Genomic DNA, 16,630 nt, shown 5'->3' on the forward strand with positions numbered 1-16,630 from the left:
TATACTATTCATACTGTCTTGTTTGGATTAGAATTGAATTATCATTTTTGCAATATAATGCATAATGCACTACCGTTCAAAAGTTTCGGGTCTGTAAGATTTTTTTTTTTTATGTCTATGAAAGAAGTCTGTTGCACACCAAGGTTGACCCCAAACCTTTGAATGATATTGTATTGAACGGTATTCAAAACGATTAAGATGGCATATGGCACAGAAATTAAATATATTTCGAGCGGGTATTTAGACCACATAGTTATTAAAGAATTAATACATTTAATTATTCAGTTAGATGACTTTTTATTTTGAATTGTATATTTACATAAAGCTTCTCATCAAACTTTAATGTATTATGTCACATTACAGTAAATAACATCATATTTGTGCATTAAATGCATTGCATTGTATGGATAGTGTTGCATCCACTATGTGAATATCAAAGACTTTCATTGTCAAAAGTGAATGTTTGATAATCATCTGTCAGTGTTTCATTTCTATTCATATTTGTTTTAGGTTGGAGCTGAAAGACAATTGTTCTCTGAAAGAAACTGTAGCTTAAATGTTTGTCCACTCCAGCTCAAGCATCCAAACAGAACGTGGCGAGAGCAGACACAACCTCCCCCCCAATACAGGCTCTTTTCTGCGATGGGCCACTTATCTGTCCCATAAGGTGTGGTTCAGAGGAGCCCATCACAGATCCAGCCTCATTGAGGTGTCTATGGGGGAGAGCCATTAAAGGCCATTGTAACTGTGAATGGTGAGGAAGGCAGCCATAGGCCACCTGATCAAGATATGTGGGGAGAGAGGCAGTAGTCGTCAGCAGGGTGTCGAAAGCAATCAAAAGGCCATCGGACAGGTTGTATAAGTCAATGGGGCAGAAGGGGAGAGAGGTCACATACCTGTTTATCAGATACTAAAACTTCAGGGTCCATTTTTTTTGAGCTGTTAGAAAATATTTACGTTTAAAAAAACATGTTCACTGATTAACAGACCATATTTGTAGCCATTTTTTATTATAGTCAGATTAATAGGGAACTATTAAAAAAAGACCTTCAATATAACATAAATGGTTTCTAGAGTATAACTCGGCATGTACATGGGATTTTATATTTGTTTAAAATATTTTATATTGTATAAAACAGTAAATCTCCATTTCTCTCTAGATATTGCTGCTGTCGTCATTATTCAAAAGAATACAGTCAACAACTGAAAATCAACTTCCATTTTATGTTGATAGATATTAATCATCAGTTATTTTAGTATCATTAAGATACTATTATATTTTATAATTTGAATTCATTAAATTTTTTTTGTTTAATTTTTTGAGTTTGTCTAAAGTTAAAATTGTATTGTCTGTCATTTTATTAAATATTGTTTTTTAAATATATCTATATAGTTTTTATTTATTTTTATTTAAAAATGCTGGTTTTGGCAAGTAGCTGAAATAAAATAAGCTGAAAAAAATTCAGTTAATGTTTATAAAAAAAAAAAAGTGTTTGTTTTTTAGTTTCACTATAATAACCTTATTTCATAATAGATAATACTTTAGATGCCATGTTATAACAAAGTGGGATCAGGAAGCAACTGGGATGTTTAAAACAGAAATTTGATTAGCATCTTTGTATGTTTGTTTGATTTTCTGCTGCAGATTGCAATCTTCAAACCATTTCGTCTCAACTTGCACTTTACCACTATATATCCGCCCTTTGATTAGCACCATTATCTCATTTCGTTTCCACACCTCTATGTGTGATTCTAAAAAAAACTGATGCAGATGTAGCCTCATTTTGAAATGTTCTGTGCATCAAATGTTAACAAGGGTGGGGTGATGATTTTTGCTCAATATTGATAGCAACCGGAAACTGCTCGGTGCAATGAAACGTGCTCTGTCTTTAGAACGAGTTAATCTCGAGTTAAAGTTATCTCAAGAAACTATTTGCAGAGTATAAATTTCACAGTACGCAAAAAATAGCCACAGCCTGCCAAACAGAGCCACCTGGGAGTGTTTTGTGGCCTAATCCTGGTCCTGCCGTCCCTCGCTGCACACCCCACCGGCCTGTGTCATCTCTTCCCACTTTCTCCTCCTCTGTCTGCACTTTACATAACAATCCCCACCAAGTCCATGGGCCAGCACAATGCCTGCAGCAGTGGTTTGATGTCTTTTAAAAGCTTTGACTGGCCCCGGAGTCCTCCTGTGTGTCCTTTCCTCGGCTTTGTGGCCAAGAGAGATGGACAGCTCAGTTTGTGACCTATAGCTCCTGGTCTGCAAGAGTGTGTTTGGAGGCAGGGGGTTGATTGTTGTAGATTTGTGTTGGCCGTGCTTGTACTGATGGTGTTGGTGTGTGTGTGATGCCCTGGGTGGGTGGTGATGAAGCATCAGAGGGATTAGACAGGGAATCAAAGCAGATTGCAGAGTTGTATGTGTGCATGGTAATTTCATGCCTTAACATATAGGTCTACTTTGCAATCAGACTCCAGTATACACGTGCATGGCTATACTGGAAAGAGACTAGTGCATTGGTGAAACTATGACGACTTTGAAACTGTGTTTGTTTCGGAGCAGAGGAGGGGGTAGGGGAGGAATCAAAGGGTTGAGACTTATTGTTCAGTGCTGAAAGGCAGCTAATGGCCGGCCATCGCAACTGTGGCTCTGGAAGCGGCGGGGGGCCTCGGGCTCTTGTGGCACAATGCCTCCCCCATCCACTTTCCTGCGGCGCGTCTTCCTGCCGCAATCTGCACCGATCGGCTCGGTCGGGGGTGCACAGCTGTATCGATGCGCTTTCACAAACTATAAACAACTTTAATGAAACAAAAAAGCAAGCTCGATATTATGCCTTAAAGTGCGTGGACGAAGCTTGCGCTGTTGTTAGGCCTATAGCCTAGGCTATATAATTATTTTAAAATTAAATATTAATATTGCAAAAAAGCTAGCCTATATAATTTATAGACATATATACAGGCTAATATTAACAAAACAATCACTTTCGTTTTAGGCTATATATTACAATATCTTTAAACTGTTTTACTGTGACGTTTAAATCAATGTTTCTATTTTTTTATGTTTGTCGCCCACCCAGACTAAATGTCTCCTAATGGCTATAATAAATGAATAAATAAAATAAAACCATATAAATTCGACTTTTACTGAATAGATCGAATATAAGTTTTTTCTAACTCCCCCTTGGCCTAGCTATAGCCTATAATAGGAAAGTAGAAGTAGGCCTAGAAAACAGGTTTTAAATGTAGGCTATTTGAAATGTAGACATATTTAGAGGGGAGTAATGATAGAAATGAGAAGTGGGAGCACACTTCTGCTATTCTGAACATACATTTTTAATTTCGCACCATGGTTTCAGGCAATACAATTTTTGTGTGTGTATTTTTGTATATGGGCTCATTGACTGCTGTTTTAATTTTGCGATTTTGTTAACTTGTTATTCTCTCAGCGTGAAGGTGGGAGATGTGACGCTTGTAATCCAATTGCTTATCAGCAACAGACAAACAGAACAATTCTCCTTTTATTTACATGTCTTGACCAAATAGAACAGGAATAATGCATGTGAATGCATTTTGATCGATGACACCGTTTTATGACCAATTTTGTTTACAATATAATAAATTAAATAGCTATGAAATATGGTAAACGAAGTTAGAAAAATAGGCTATAATATACCACATAAAAAACGTGTGCACAATAAAGTGGATTTCCCACGGAAGTTAAGAATTTCAATATCAAGAACAACTCATTAAGTGCATATTACTGAAACAAAGTTTACTTAATGGCATGAATATAAAACACATGAATATATAGTCCTATTTTGCATTGTAAATACTCAACACGCATAATAGCTAATGTTACTGGATGTTAGCCTACTTCTAAACAAAGTTACAGATTATTATGCATTTCATTTTATGGATTGTTTTAAAGGTTTGAGTGAAGTTAAAAGTTTTAATTAAGATTGTATTTGAAGTTTGTGCACCTTAGGAAAATGCATATACATCTCACATTCCCAAACGTGTCCTCACCCAATGAGAAAACCAAGTTCATTCACAAAGTCAGCTGTGGCTTATTGTCTCGGGTGACCAATAGGAGAGGAGATGGTTTAGACCCCAGCCTCCAACTCCGATTGATTAGGAAAACCTGTGTGGGACAGGATCAGAGTTGAGATTGGGAAGAGTTGGTGAGTTTCTAGTTCATTCTAAAGGCCTAATTGATGGCAATCACACAAGAACTGCGCGGATTTCAGCACAGGCTGATGTTGGGACACACAATCTGAGGCTTAGAGATCTGTTTTGGTTCGCTCATTTTTAAAAGAACATCCTGGCATGGATCTACTGATCGCCGACTATTGATTATCAAACTAGCAGTCTCAACGCTTTCTTGTTTGAAATCTAAAGAACTTTTTTGTGGGAAGATGACGGAGAGACCGCAAAGCCCGACAGGAGCAGACTGCAGACCTTATGAGGTCAACAGGGCCATGTATCATCAAGCCCCGGGCCTGGATGGACTTGGCGGTGCGTCCTTGCAATTCGCACACGGCATGCTTCAGGATCCAAGCCTGCTTTTCAACAAAGCCCATTTCAACGGAATCAGCTCTGCGACACACCAAACATTCTTCCCATTTTCTGGCGATTTTAAAACGAACGATTTGCAAGGTAGTGATTTTGCGCAACCCAAACACTGGTACCCGTTTGCTGCCCCCGAGTTCACCGGGCAGGTGGCGGGGGTGACGGCGGCCACCCAACCAGCAAACATAAGCCCGCCTATCGCTGAAACCAGGGAACAAATCAAGATGCCATCTGAGGTAAAAACTGAGAAAGATGTTGATGAATATGCCAGTGAAGAAAACAAGCCGCCGTCACAATATCATCTCACTCCCGGTACATCATCCGTGTCCACGGGGGTGAATTATTACGCACCCTGGAACCCTTCGTTTTGGCCTGGACTGGCTCATATCACGGCCCCCACTAATATTTCTCAAGCTCCCCCGACTCCCTCTGCATCATCTCCCTCTCTGTCTCCATCTCCACCCGGAAATGGCTTCGGAAGCACCGGATTTTTCAACGGAGGATCCGCTCCAAACATCTCGGGTCAGGCGCAGGGCGCAGCCAGGAGCAGCGGGTCCTCCAGTGGAGGCTGTAGTGATTCTGAGGAGGAGGTGAGCTTTTTATTTTAAATGTAGTTTTAGATCTAGCATTGTTGTTTGAGTATAATTTAATTGTTTTGCTCTTCTTTTCCTATTTAAAAAAAAATAAAAATAGGAGAATCTGACCACAGAAGACTTGGAGCAGTTTGCTAAAGAGCTCAAACACAAACGCATCACTCTTGGCTTCACGCAGGCAGACGTGGGACTCGCGCTTGGAAACTTGTATGGTGAGTTTGAGGTCTCTAACCATTATAAATAAATGTAGCCTATATGTGTGAAATGGTGGATTTAAGTTGTACTTTTTGTCTAGGCAAAATGTTCAGTCAGACGACTATCTGCCGCTTTGAGGCTCTCCAACTTAGTTTCAAGAACATGTGTAAACTGAAGCCGCTGCTACAGAGGTGGTTGAATGAGGCAGAGAATTCCGAAAACCCTCAGGATGTAAGTACACTACAGTAGCCTACACTACATTACACTAGGGGCCCTCAAACCCGACTACCTGTCACTGAGCTTGAGGATAGTTTACCTACAGTCACCCGTTTACAACACTGGTGCTTTTTGTGGAATAGAATACGTAGTTTACAATGAAACCACACACTGATTTTTGACATACTTCTCTGGTGATGTATGCAGGACTTATCCAATTGTTTCTCCTGCATTAATCCCACCCCTTTCTTGCAATTGACTGAAAGCTTGCTAAGATCTGCCTTTGTACAATCAACTGATTAATTGAACCAACAACCAATCAACCTAGGTGCAACTATTACTAGGTCCTTAATGTACACAAAATGATGGTTTTAAATGTATGTACACTTCTAACTTGCTCATGTTGAACATGTTTACTCAGTCTCATGGCCCATTTTTCAATCTTCCAGATGTACAAAATTGAACGGGTGTTCGTTGACACAAGAAAAAGAAAGCGGAGGACCAGTTTGGAAGGCACGGTCCGTTCTGCTCTTGAGTCGTATTTTGTGAAGTGTCCCAAACCCAACACTCTAGAGATCACACACATATCTGACGATCTAGGCCTGGAGAGAGATGTGAGCATGCCTCAAAGTCTGTGGACCCTTCGTAATTAGTCGGTGCTTTTAAAAACCCATTTGACTTATTATTTTATTTTTCTTTAGGTAGTACGTGTGTGGTTCTGCAATCGTAGACAAAAGGGAAAGCGCCTAGCATTGCCCTTTGATGACGAATGTTCCGAAGTGCAGTATTATGAGCAGAGTCCACCACCTCCGCACCACATGGGTGGCACATCCCTCCAAGGGCAAGGCTATCCTGGACCAGGCCATCCCGGAGGAGCCCCTGCCCTATACATGCCATCCCTCCACCGACAGGAGGTCTTTAAAAACGCCCTGCATCCCGGACTGATGGGTCACCTCACCAGCTAACTGGCTACAGATGCCCGCTAAAAGTTTATAGAAACGCTACAAGCCAAGCTATGGATCAAATCAGTCATAAGATTTATTTTTATGTAACCATTGCGTCCGTTTATTTGGTTCTTTCCGTACATGCCTTTGGACACGCCTTCTGGTTTAGACTTTACCATGCACACTAGCAGCCTGATGGATCTTTATATAATGGGTGCTTTGTTGAATGCGTTTGCACATGAAGTCATGGGTTCAGATGATTTTTATAGTTGTTTTTATGACTTTTTACTCATGTATCAATTTTTATGTACTTATGTTTGTCTTTTATTGTTCAGTATTTGGGTTTTTTTTTTTTTCAAAAAGTATATTTCCATATGTCTCCATACTTTATCGTTTTTCTCATCAACCTTTCTGTGTGAACGGGCAGCAAATTCAATACTTCAAAAACTTGTATTTTGACTAATTGTTGAATTTTTAAAGAGATGGATTTTTTTTGTATTATTACAATTTGGAGGAGACCTTTTTCAGATGGTCCACAAAGAACATCAGTCACTGTTCTTTTTCTCTAAATATTTGCACTCTCCCATCTCCAGTTGAAAATAATTCCGTGTAATATCTTTTTATCAGGGTAATTATAGAAGAAATTTGCTACCAGTTTAAAAAGCCTCTGTGTGGAGGTCATGTGCCTTATCTTTTGGTGTTTGTATCATGCATGCTCAACCATGTGCAATGGAAATGAATCTGCCATATCTGATAATTTATTGAAATTCTGCTCTAAATCAACACAATACCTTCTGGGCAACAATTAAACCATTTCAATTGACCGTCATTTCTAGTTTCTTTTGAGAATATTTGCTTTTTTGTATTTTGTCTTCCAAAGCACAGATTTTGCTTCTAGACCCAGCTGTTTTTGTATCAAGTGCCGATCCAGCACAAAACCCTTTTTTTATCTTTACCAATGTCTTCAAACCAAAAATATACCAATTTAAACCAATAATTCACTGCAAACAAAAAACATGGTCTGTAAAACAAGTTTATTTTCATTATAAGAAGGCTCATATCTAAAAGTTTTTAGACTATTTGTTAATTTTTTGCAATTTAGAATGTAACCAATGATTTTCTTTTCTCAAACACTATAGAGCATAAATGGACACACAGCTTCTGTCAACAACAAAAGATATTGCAATATTTTTTTTAAGATTAATGTAGGCTATGTGACTATATATTTGCATTTAGCGTTCCCCACCCCAAAACAGTTCTGACCGACTTTCCGTCCTTCAAGAATCGGTGTGCAGAGGATATAAGCATGTTGACAGGAGAGGAAGCAGGGTTTTCACATTGTGGTTTCAGTTTGTCACCTTGGCCTCATCAGGGTATAGATCACAACAGAGCTTAATGCAGGTGCACGGCAACACTGGTTGTTTTTTTCCACAGGACATGGGTTTGCATTTTCCCACTGTTCTTTTTTTTTTTGTTTTTTTTTTTGTATAGGCTCAATATGCATTAGATTGATGTGATACGCCATTGCGCTCGCTTCTTATATCGCGTCTCGTGCATGACACAGCGTTAAAAATGCAGCTTCCAAAAAAACGGCTGCTCTAAAAATCTACTGTTGGCTAGGCCTGTGTAAATTGACTCGTAGGATAGAATCGTTTACCCAAAACGCGTTTATCGTTTCAGTTCTTGAGTTTATCTCTAATTTTGAGCTTTTTCTATAGGCCTACTGAAGCATTCCTCGCATTCCAGTTATTCCTAGGTGGGTGACCCGCGAGGGACCAATTTGTTACTTTGTTATTTTTATTTTTTTAAACCACATAAACTCCTCGAATCCAGTCATTTTTCTGTGCATTCGTGGTTCAAGTGCATCAAAAGTCCCAAGGTCTTGGACCACTCTGATGAACACTGAATGTTTTTTGTTTTGTTTTTTTCAAAGATTTATTTTGAGTCAAAATGACCTAAGGGACGGGTGAGGGTTAATGCAGTATATCATGGGTTAATGCAGTATATCATCGCGCTACAGGCTGCAGCGAAGACAATTTGGAGAGTTCACGTCTTGCATCTTTTGCAGCGTGTCGCCATCAACACGGTGCTCTAAAAACGCAGATAAAAGTTAACTTAAAAGAAGTACAACTTTTAAAAACGTGTCTCTAGAGTTATTTATTTTTATTTTTATTTCTTTGTGCGTTTTTTGCTTTCCGGTTCGCTACTTTTAGTTGTCTTTCTATGTTAAACATTTGCTACAATATATTGACGTCTTTGACCTTTGCGCTTATAGGCCTACCTCTTGCAGCGTGTTGCGAACAACACAGTGTTCTAAAAATGCAGGCCTCAAGTTAAAAGAAGTTTAACTTTAAAAAAAAATACATCTGTAGACCATGCATTCCTGCGTCTTGCCTTTTTGCTATGTAACGTTAAACATAAGACGGACGTCTTTGACTATTGCGCTCGCTTGTTGCGAACAAGTGGTCTGAAAATGCAAACCTAAAAAAAAACAGCTGTAGACCATGCGTACATTTTTAAAAAAAATAATTCTGCCCTGCCTTTTGCATTTTTACATGCAAAAACATGCTCTGTGTCCTGTTACGTTACCATTTTGTCCAAGCTCTCAGATCCTTATAAACATTTTGAGCTGGCAATTGTCCGAAGACGGGGCAGATATTGCACAATCTCTCTCTCCAGTCTGTATATAGTTTGACTGTGTAGTCTTGTCGCCAGGTAAAATATGCACTATACTTCTTTGGATCTTTAGTTAGGCCTCTCAGGTACTCAGCCAGGGCCTTAACAGATTTAAAATCATCCACATGGATGAAGGATTTCGAAGGCGCCACGGCTTCATAGTCTTTGCGTGGCGGCCCCAGCACCACAGGCACGGTCCCGGCTTGGAAGGCGTTTCTCCACAGCTTCTCTGTGATATAGTGCGGAGACTCTGTGTTTTCAAAGGCTAGGTAGAAATAACAGCGGGAAATCGTTGGGAGCAGGGCCTCCTTTGGTAGTATTTTTTTGGCGAAAAGGCCATACAGTTGCACGTCGAGGATCTTGTCCAGCTCCTGGAAAACCACGCTCCTCTTGTGCCATTTCTGGTAATTACTAACCACCCAACAGGCTTCATAACTCTTGTTTTTCGGGATAACAAAGTCTAGATCTGGTTTCTTCTTCTGTAACAGCTTCCCGTAGGGCACAGTGATGTCAGCATGAGGGTGATATGACATGGTGAGGTTGAAAAGGTTGTTGTATTGCGACAAGTCGCCATTGTTTTGTGGTGCTTCTAACGAAAGCCATACCCACCTCTGTTTGGCGGGCCGATGGAGATGCACTGGAAGGTGTTCTCTATGCAGCTTCAGCTCAAAGTTATGAAAGACTACCAGATCGGCGCTCTCGTTGAGAGTGCGATTGTCCACTAGCACACATCCAGAGATGCCGTAGTCCCTCAGACACACGTTCCCCGTAAGGTTGTACCGGGTGCCGAACGGCCAGTGCCAGAACAGGACGGTGATATTGTTTGTGATCGACTCATTTGGTTTGTGACTGCAATTGAGATGTTGTTCATGAACCATGAACACCCAACTGTAGATTAAGCTGATGGTCAGGAATAAAATAATGAGAGTCTTGGGGGCTTGAAGATGCTTCTTTATCCATCTCCACCTCCATCTTATGCTGGAGCCCATTCGTATGCTGTGGAAGTAGCAGAACTGGGCGTTAGTTTGTTGTTTTGTTATATTTTTGTTGGACGTTATGCAAGAGCTTCGTCTACAACTTGAGGTTTTGTCAGTCAGGATCTATGACATATTTTTCCTTTCTGAAGATGACAAGCGGAGTGACCAGTAGAGGGAGTGTCTCTTCACTCAAGCAGAATCCCTGGATCTTTCTCTTTATTGTGCTTTCTCTATCAATTACTGAAGAAATTGTAATGTAAGTGCTGTTAAAGTTAAGACTTCAGGGCATAACACATTTTCTCTATTTGCTAAAAGTGGCATCTGTGGGGGGAAATGCACTCATTAAAAAATAGAGAGCGGATATTTACACTCAGTGGTAAAAAGTTATGCTCTTTACACAGAGTTTAAATAGTGGTAGACACTGTCTGCACCAGGTAGCCTATATAAATAGCAAAAAATATAATCTAAATAGAATATTTAATAAATATATAGATATTTGTATTGAAGCTAAAATATCAAAGCCGTGAGCTGCTTCCATACTATACTTCCCTAATATAAAGTAGGCAAAAACAGAAGGCCTATGTGACAAAAGAAATATAAGAATTCACAGCGGATGACCAATTACTTCCGGGCGAGATTTTGAAGTGCGCATACTATCCCATGAGGCCACGTGATGCTGGTATCTCACATGATAATGACAGCATGGTGAATATATGTCCGGATTAAATTTATACTACACACATTCATACTACAGGATAGACTGTGTAGGCTACAGTTGAGACATAGGTACAGTTGAGACACCTTAAATAAATAGCAAGCACAAGTTGTGATTTTTGCTGTGCACATGCATATTAGTGTCCTCTTTGATCGTGGGAAATTTGAACAATGGACGCATCTCCGATCCGAAAATATCGGGAAAAGTTTTTTTTCTAAAGTAGGACGTTCACTTCACCATGCACTCTCCACAATGAATAGCTTATTATCCCTATATGACTGTTAAACGTAGGCCTAACTGGTATCACCACAAACGTTATTATGTGCCCTAAAAACTGGCATATTTCATGGTATTGTGTCATGCAAGGTGATTGCAAAATCTAGAGAAATGTGCGAGGTGGCCAGCGGGGGATAGTTGAGACACACGTGGATCAACTATAGGCCTACCCCCAATAGAGTTCTATCAAATGTCTCTGGTTCTATTAGGAAACACACTGTTTAATTGTTCAGTATGATAACAGGTTAAACGTCGTAATTAGCCATGCATAGGACGCAAATGGAAATAAAATTTGATATTTGTGATATTTAAACTGTGTATTATTAATAAATATTGTTTCATATCTTGTTCCTGATTTATACATTTTAACCAGTGCTAATTTAAATAAAATGAATGAATATAAATGGTTGAATAAACAAAAATGTTGCCCAATTGTTATTTTCTTTATTTGTCTTTATTTTTTATATTTACAATGAATGGTTAGTTACCTTTACATCATTAGAAATGTGTGTCTCAACTGGACCACATATGGGTACAGTTGAGACAAGGTTGAGACAAAAAGCACCTTATTTTTATGAGCTAATTGTGGAAAATATAAACTACTTGTGGGTATTATTGATTGATAATATCTTAGTCTACTAGCTAATGAAATGTCATGTGGCATGTCATGTGGAAATTCCCTTCTTTTCAGTATCTATTTTTGTGTGAAAAATCAAAACGCAAAAAGTGTCTCAACAGTAGGCTACTCAGTCTACCCTACTATACATACACGATGGGAAACGACTTGCTTGACGACACAGCTTAAAGCTCATTGGTTTAAACAACCGTGATGTATTGTTCTCTTTTAAAATGTTTGATTTTAAAACTCTGATATCATGTTTTATGTGTATATGTTATGTGTGAATATTCCCAAACTATCTGACAGTGCGATCTCTTTGGGTTATGCAATTTAATTTTTATATTAAAAAAATAGCCTATGTCTGTATTAAAGAAAAAATGATTGATAAACATGTATTTGGAATGGAATTAAATAAGTAGCCTACTTTGGGTGTCTTCTTGTTCAATTTATTTATTTTCATATAAAAGCAACAGAACTTGAATTACATCCAGTTTATTAGCAACACTGTGCACGAGCGTCAATCCCGCGATATCCAGCTTTGATCTCGCAGGTGTCAGATCCACTACGAGAAGAGAGAACTGTCCGCATCTCAAACAAGCCTAATGTTGCGAGCACGTAGACAGCGACGTTGCCATAGCAGAAATACAACGTGCCATGCAGAGACGTTGCCACAATGTACATGTATTTGCTGGGATAACCAGCCCCAAAATACTTTGTTTTATCTTGATCATCCCATTCCAGAAAAGGAGAACCAAAGATTTTACAGTGCTGATGCTTTTCAGTAATGTAAGAGAAAGTATAAACAGAATGTAAAAGACAAACGCATATGCACAAATGCAAATGATCTAAAGAAAAACATAAGCGCGTTAAAGATCAAAGGATTTGCAGAATTCTTACCTGTGTCTTTGAGGAATGCGGCGTGTGGGGAAGACCGCAGTTGTCGTGTTCTTCGAGAAACAAAGTGAAGTGGAGGCCTGTGCTGTCATTTAATGATGGAGAGATTTGCGAAATGACTTCTTGGAAACAATAGCTTCCTGTTGAGATCACTCCTATATCATGTTCTTCCACCCTACATCTTCCCTCCCATTTTGCATGGCTCCTTGATCATTAAAGCATCTAACTTTAACATGCCACATCTGATTATTTACAGGTCAAGTCTGTAGAATGTGATGTTGCCTTTTAATAATTGCCTGCTAAGTTCTTCTTCTTCTTTTTTTTTTTTTTTTTTTTTAAATGTGATGAGCTTTGCTTTCACCATAAAGTGTGCTACAAGAGCAAGACGAATAAGAAAAAAGCATAAGCTTTTGGTATGTATCAGTGCATGTATCAGTGTCATTTGTGTGGTTGTAGCTTCTGAATTGTACTGAGGGCACTGAAACACACTACAGGAAAAGGAAGTGAGTGCTTTTGAAACTTCTCTTTCACACTTTCATCGTCTGCTTGTTGCCTTTAAAAAAAAAATGTTTATAGAGAAGTGAAAAGTGATAGGGCCTACATAGACATTATCAAAAAAAAATGTGTCTAGGTCCCCCAAGAAAGGAAATTATGAAATATATTCTTAAAGGGATAGTTCACCCAAATATGAAAATGCTGTCATCATTTACTCTTCCTCATGTTGTTCCAAACCTGTATGATTTCCTTTCTTCTGCTGAACACAAAAGAAGATATTTTAAAGAAGGTTGGTAATTAAACAGTTGCTGGTCCCCATTGACTTCCATAGTATTTTTTTTTTTTCCTACTATGGAAGTCAATGGGGTCCATCAGTCGTTTGGTTACCGACTTTCTTCAAAATATCTTCTTTTGTGTTCAGCAGAAGAAAGAAAGTCATACAGGTTTGGAACAACATGAGGGTGAGTAAATGAGGACAGCATTTTCATTTTTGGGTGAACTATCCCTTTAAGTAAGAAATATGAGTAAAATAGAATGCAAGTGATATCACTGGTGATATATATATATAATACATTTAAAAAAAATTCTACTCTTTGTAAACTCGTATAATGTTGGCTAAAAGAGTCTTTCTAGAACATGAAAAGAGAGAGAGAGTCAATGTAAAGGCAAGAAAACATTAGATAAAACACTCTCAACTTTCATGTCATTCGGATTAAATAGTGTGTTTTCAGAATCTATAATCACTTATATTGTATCATAGACCTGCTGAAAATAATGGCTTGAGCCCAGCATGACTAACAACCCTTATGAAAAATAAGTTAATTCAAGTGTGCTATTAGTATAGGCCTACTTCTTTTCAACTAAAAATAAGAAAGTATACTTTCAGTCTACTTTTTATGTTCTGCAGTGAGGAAACGACTGTGAAGCTTTGGGGGTGTTGGACTTGATCTACTCCATCTGTGTTTGATCACGTTTCTGAATCTTATCCAAGGCGTAGTCTTTGACAAAAATGAGATGTTCTCATCTTTTTTGTTTAAAAATTATGCCTTTATTTATGAAACTTACCAACATTCAAGTGTTGATAAAAAAGGATGCATGAAGCTAATAAAATGTTTTTAAAATTAAAGTACAGCTAAAGGTATTTTTCAAGTATAAAAAATAACATTTGAACATAGTAGTATAGGCCTACTGCAAGTGCAAAAATGATATATAAATACTAAACTATAAGTATAATGTTAAGTTCACTTAAAGAAAACTTGTAGTATAAAACTACTAAGCTAGTGGTTTACTGAGAGTACACTAAAAGAGCAAAAATAATATATATATGGTAAACTATAAGTATGATGTTAAGTTCACTTAAAGAAAACTTGTAGTATAAGTTTACTGAGAGTATACTTCAAAGTTGCAACAAGTATTAAAATAGTAAACTACTAGTATAACCATAAGTTTACTTGCAGTACAAATGAGAAACGTAATTATGAACTAGTTGTGTATAGAACACTTAAACATATACTTGTATATACTAAAAGTGGGCCAATTTAGTCCCAAGCGGTATTAAAATAGTACACTTACAAGTTTACTACTACATATTGACATTAGTATACTTACTACAAAAATATACTTGAACATAACTTAAGTATACTTCATAAAATGAACTTTAAGTATACTTCTTTTTCTTAAGGGAAACTGCTGATGTTGATTGACCAACATGTTCCTTTTCGTGAACGTTGATGACAATGCTTTCTTGCAATATTGTAGTCCACACAAAATATGTGTCGCCCTTTACTCATCCTCATTGCAAAACTCTGTGAAATTGTTTCTTCTGTGGAACACAAAAGTGTCTTTTGTCCATCAATGAGAGTCAAATGTTGCTTTAGACTCCACTGACTTTAATTACACGTCAAAATCGGCTGAAAAATTCTTCAAAATGTCTTATTTTTTGCTCCACAAAAGAATGAAGATCATACAGGTTTGGAACGACATGCGTTTTCATTTTGTTTTTGCTGTTGTCTGTCTCCGAATGTTGTGTACTTTCGGTCCTCAGAGTTACATAACCCAAATTTAACACTAGATGGCAATGGTGCTTTTTCAAAGATAGCGTGCACAAAATGACCCTTGAACTCTCATCATTGGATTAAGGTGTAGGCCATATTCATTCACTTCTATTAAAAGGTATTGTGTGCTTTTTAAATGTCCTTTAATAATACAGTGACAGATATGAAGGTAACCTATCACTGAACATAAATCTAAACGCGCTTCTTATTAACTAACTGATACTAAATGATAATACATTAACCACCACAGTACAATGTGAGTTTATACATGATGTTTAGATGATTTTGTGTGTCGGTGGTTCAGGTATACATTATGGGGACAAAATGTCCCCACAAAGATGGCATCATGTAAAGTGAATATTATACCATGAAAAAGCTTTTTCCAATAAATATTACTATATATACTATATGAATCATATTAATATCTTCTAAAAACACTAAGAAGCATTCATACTATTTAAAAATTTTTTTTTTTAATGTATTTAATTTCTTTTTATGACATTAGTGGTTGATACGAAGTTGCCATAGTTTTATTGTGACAATATTATTATAATGTTTTGGGCATCTATAATTACCCTGGTAATTGCAAGGGGTGATACCCCTATTTTTCCGGATTAAAACTGGTTCAGTTGAATTCATACCTAATAGTTAAATGACTCAGACTATTTGAACAAAGGCAGTGTGGTGATTCAGTACATTCATTCTCTGTATTAACATGTAGGTTGTGCTTGGGACGCCCATCATTCACAAAAGTCTACACACCCCCTGCCCCTTAAGTGTTCATTTGATGATTTTTTCAGCTACCAATAAGAGTGAAGGACCCTCAGCTCTTCATCATAATCAATTCCACAGATTCTTAAGTGCAGAAAATGTCAAATAAATAAATTACAACCCATCGGATGCTGGCATAGTATTCAAGGACATATAGGATTTACGTGCATTTTTAAAGTGTCACCATGTTTACATATTTAAAAAAAAATTGGTGTGGTTACAAGATAGAGCACAAGTCGAAAACAGTATTCAAATTAATGATTTGTCATACACTGTCAGAGTTTAGATGTCACACCTCATACTTAAATCACTCCCCAGTCCTGAGTATCCTCATTCTCACACACATTCCTCAGATCAAGGGTCAAAACACTTCAACACTGATCGATGCTACAGGAAATTAAAGAACCGTTACAGTTTTCATGGCACAAAATGGTTACCAATGGGAACCTGGAGGTTCCAAGAGAGAGGTTTCACAGCAATGCCATAGTAGAAAAAAACAAACATTTTGGGTTTCCCAAAGTACAGTGAACAGTTCAAGAACCATTTTTGCCTTAGTGTGAAGAACTCTTTTTAATAAACTAAAGAAACCTTTTCCTCTATAAAGAACCTTTTGTGCAATGGAAAGGTTCCATGGATGTT

General features: G+C 37.8%; 2 protein-coding genes across 3 annotated transcripts; one reads left to right on the forward strand and one right to left on the reverse strand.

The window, feature by feature from the left end:
• The first annotated feature begins 63 nt into the window (after nt 1-63).
• On the forward strand, nt 64-8,048 carry pou5f3 (POU domain, class 5, transcription factor 3). 2 transcript variants are annotated; one of them, XM_082140250.1, is made up of 5 exons: nt 64-5,156; nt 5,260-5,371; nt 5,455-5,585; nt 6,020-6,184; nt 6,272-8,048. In XM_082140250.1, exons 1-5 carry the CDS (start codon nt 4,413-4,415, stop codon nt 6,533-6,535), a joined length of 1,416 nt encoding a protein of 471 aa, XP_081996376.1. In that variant the 5' UTR covers nt 64-4,412; the 3' UTR covers nt 6,536-8,048. The 2 variants fall into 2 exon arrangements, with proteins under 2 accessions (XP_081996376.1, XP_081996377.1); XM_082140251.1 differs by having other exon boundaries at nt 6,276-6,471.
• fut7 (fucosyltransferase 7 (alpha (1,3) fucosyltransferase)) lies at nt 7,530-13,131 on the reverse strand. Its single transcript, XM_082140263.1, has 2 exons — nt 12,675-13,131; nt 7,530-10,186 (listed from the first exon to the last, which is right to left on the reverse strand). Exons 1-2 carry the CDS (start codon nt 12,761-12,763, stop codon nt 9,100-9,102), a joined length of 1,176 nt encoding a protein of 391 aa, XP_081996389.1. The 5' UTR covers nt 12,764-13,131; the 3' UTR covers nt 7,530-9,099.
• Nucleotides 13,132-16,630: the final 3,499 nt, after the last annotated feature.

This window comes from Leuciscus leuciscus (assembly GCF_965113295.1).
Source record: "Leuciscus leuciscus genome assembly, chromosome: 16".
Lineage (NCBI taxonomy): Eukaryota > Metazoa > Chordata > Actinopteri > Cypriniformes > Leuciscidae > Leuciscus > Leuciscus leuciscus.

Excerpts from the sequence above, each read along its gene's own strand:
- pou5f3 (XM_082140250.1), top strand. The coding sequence starts at position 4,413 with ATGACGGAGAGACCGCAAAGCCCGACAGGAGCAGACTGCAGACCTTAT. Across the intron at positions 5,157-5,259 it reads GTAGTGATTCTGAGGAGGAG|GAGAATCTGACCACAGAAGA; the intron begins GTGAGCTTTTTA and ends AAATAAAAATAG. Across the intron at positions 5,372-5,454 it reads CGCGCTTGGAAACTTGTATG|GCAAAATGTTCAGTCAGACG; the intron begins GTGAGTTTGAGG and ends CTTTTTGTCTAG.
- fut7 (XM_082140263.1), bottom strand. The coding sequence starts at position 12,763 with ATGACAGCACAGGCCTCCACTTCACTTTGTTTCTCGAAGAACACGACA. Across the intron at positions 10,187-12,674 it reads CGCATTCCTCAAAGACACAG|CATACGAATGGGCTCCAGCA; the intron begins GTAAGAATTCTG and ends CTACTTCCACAG.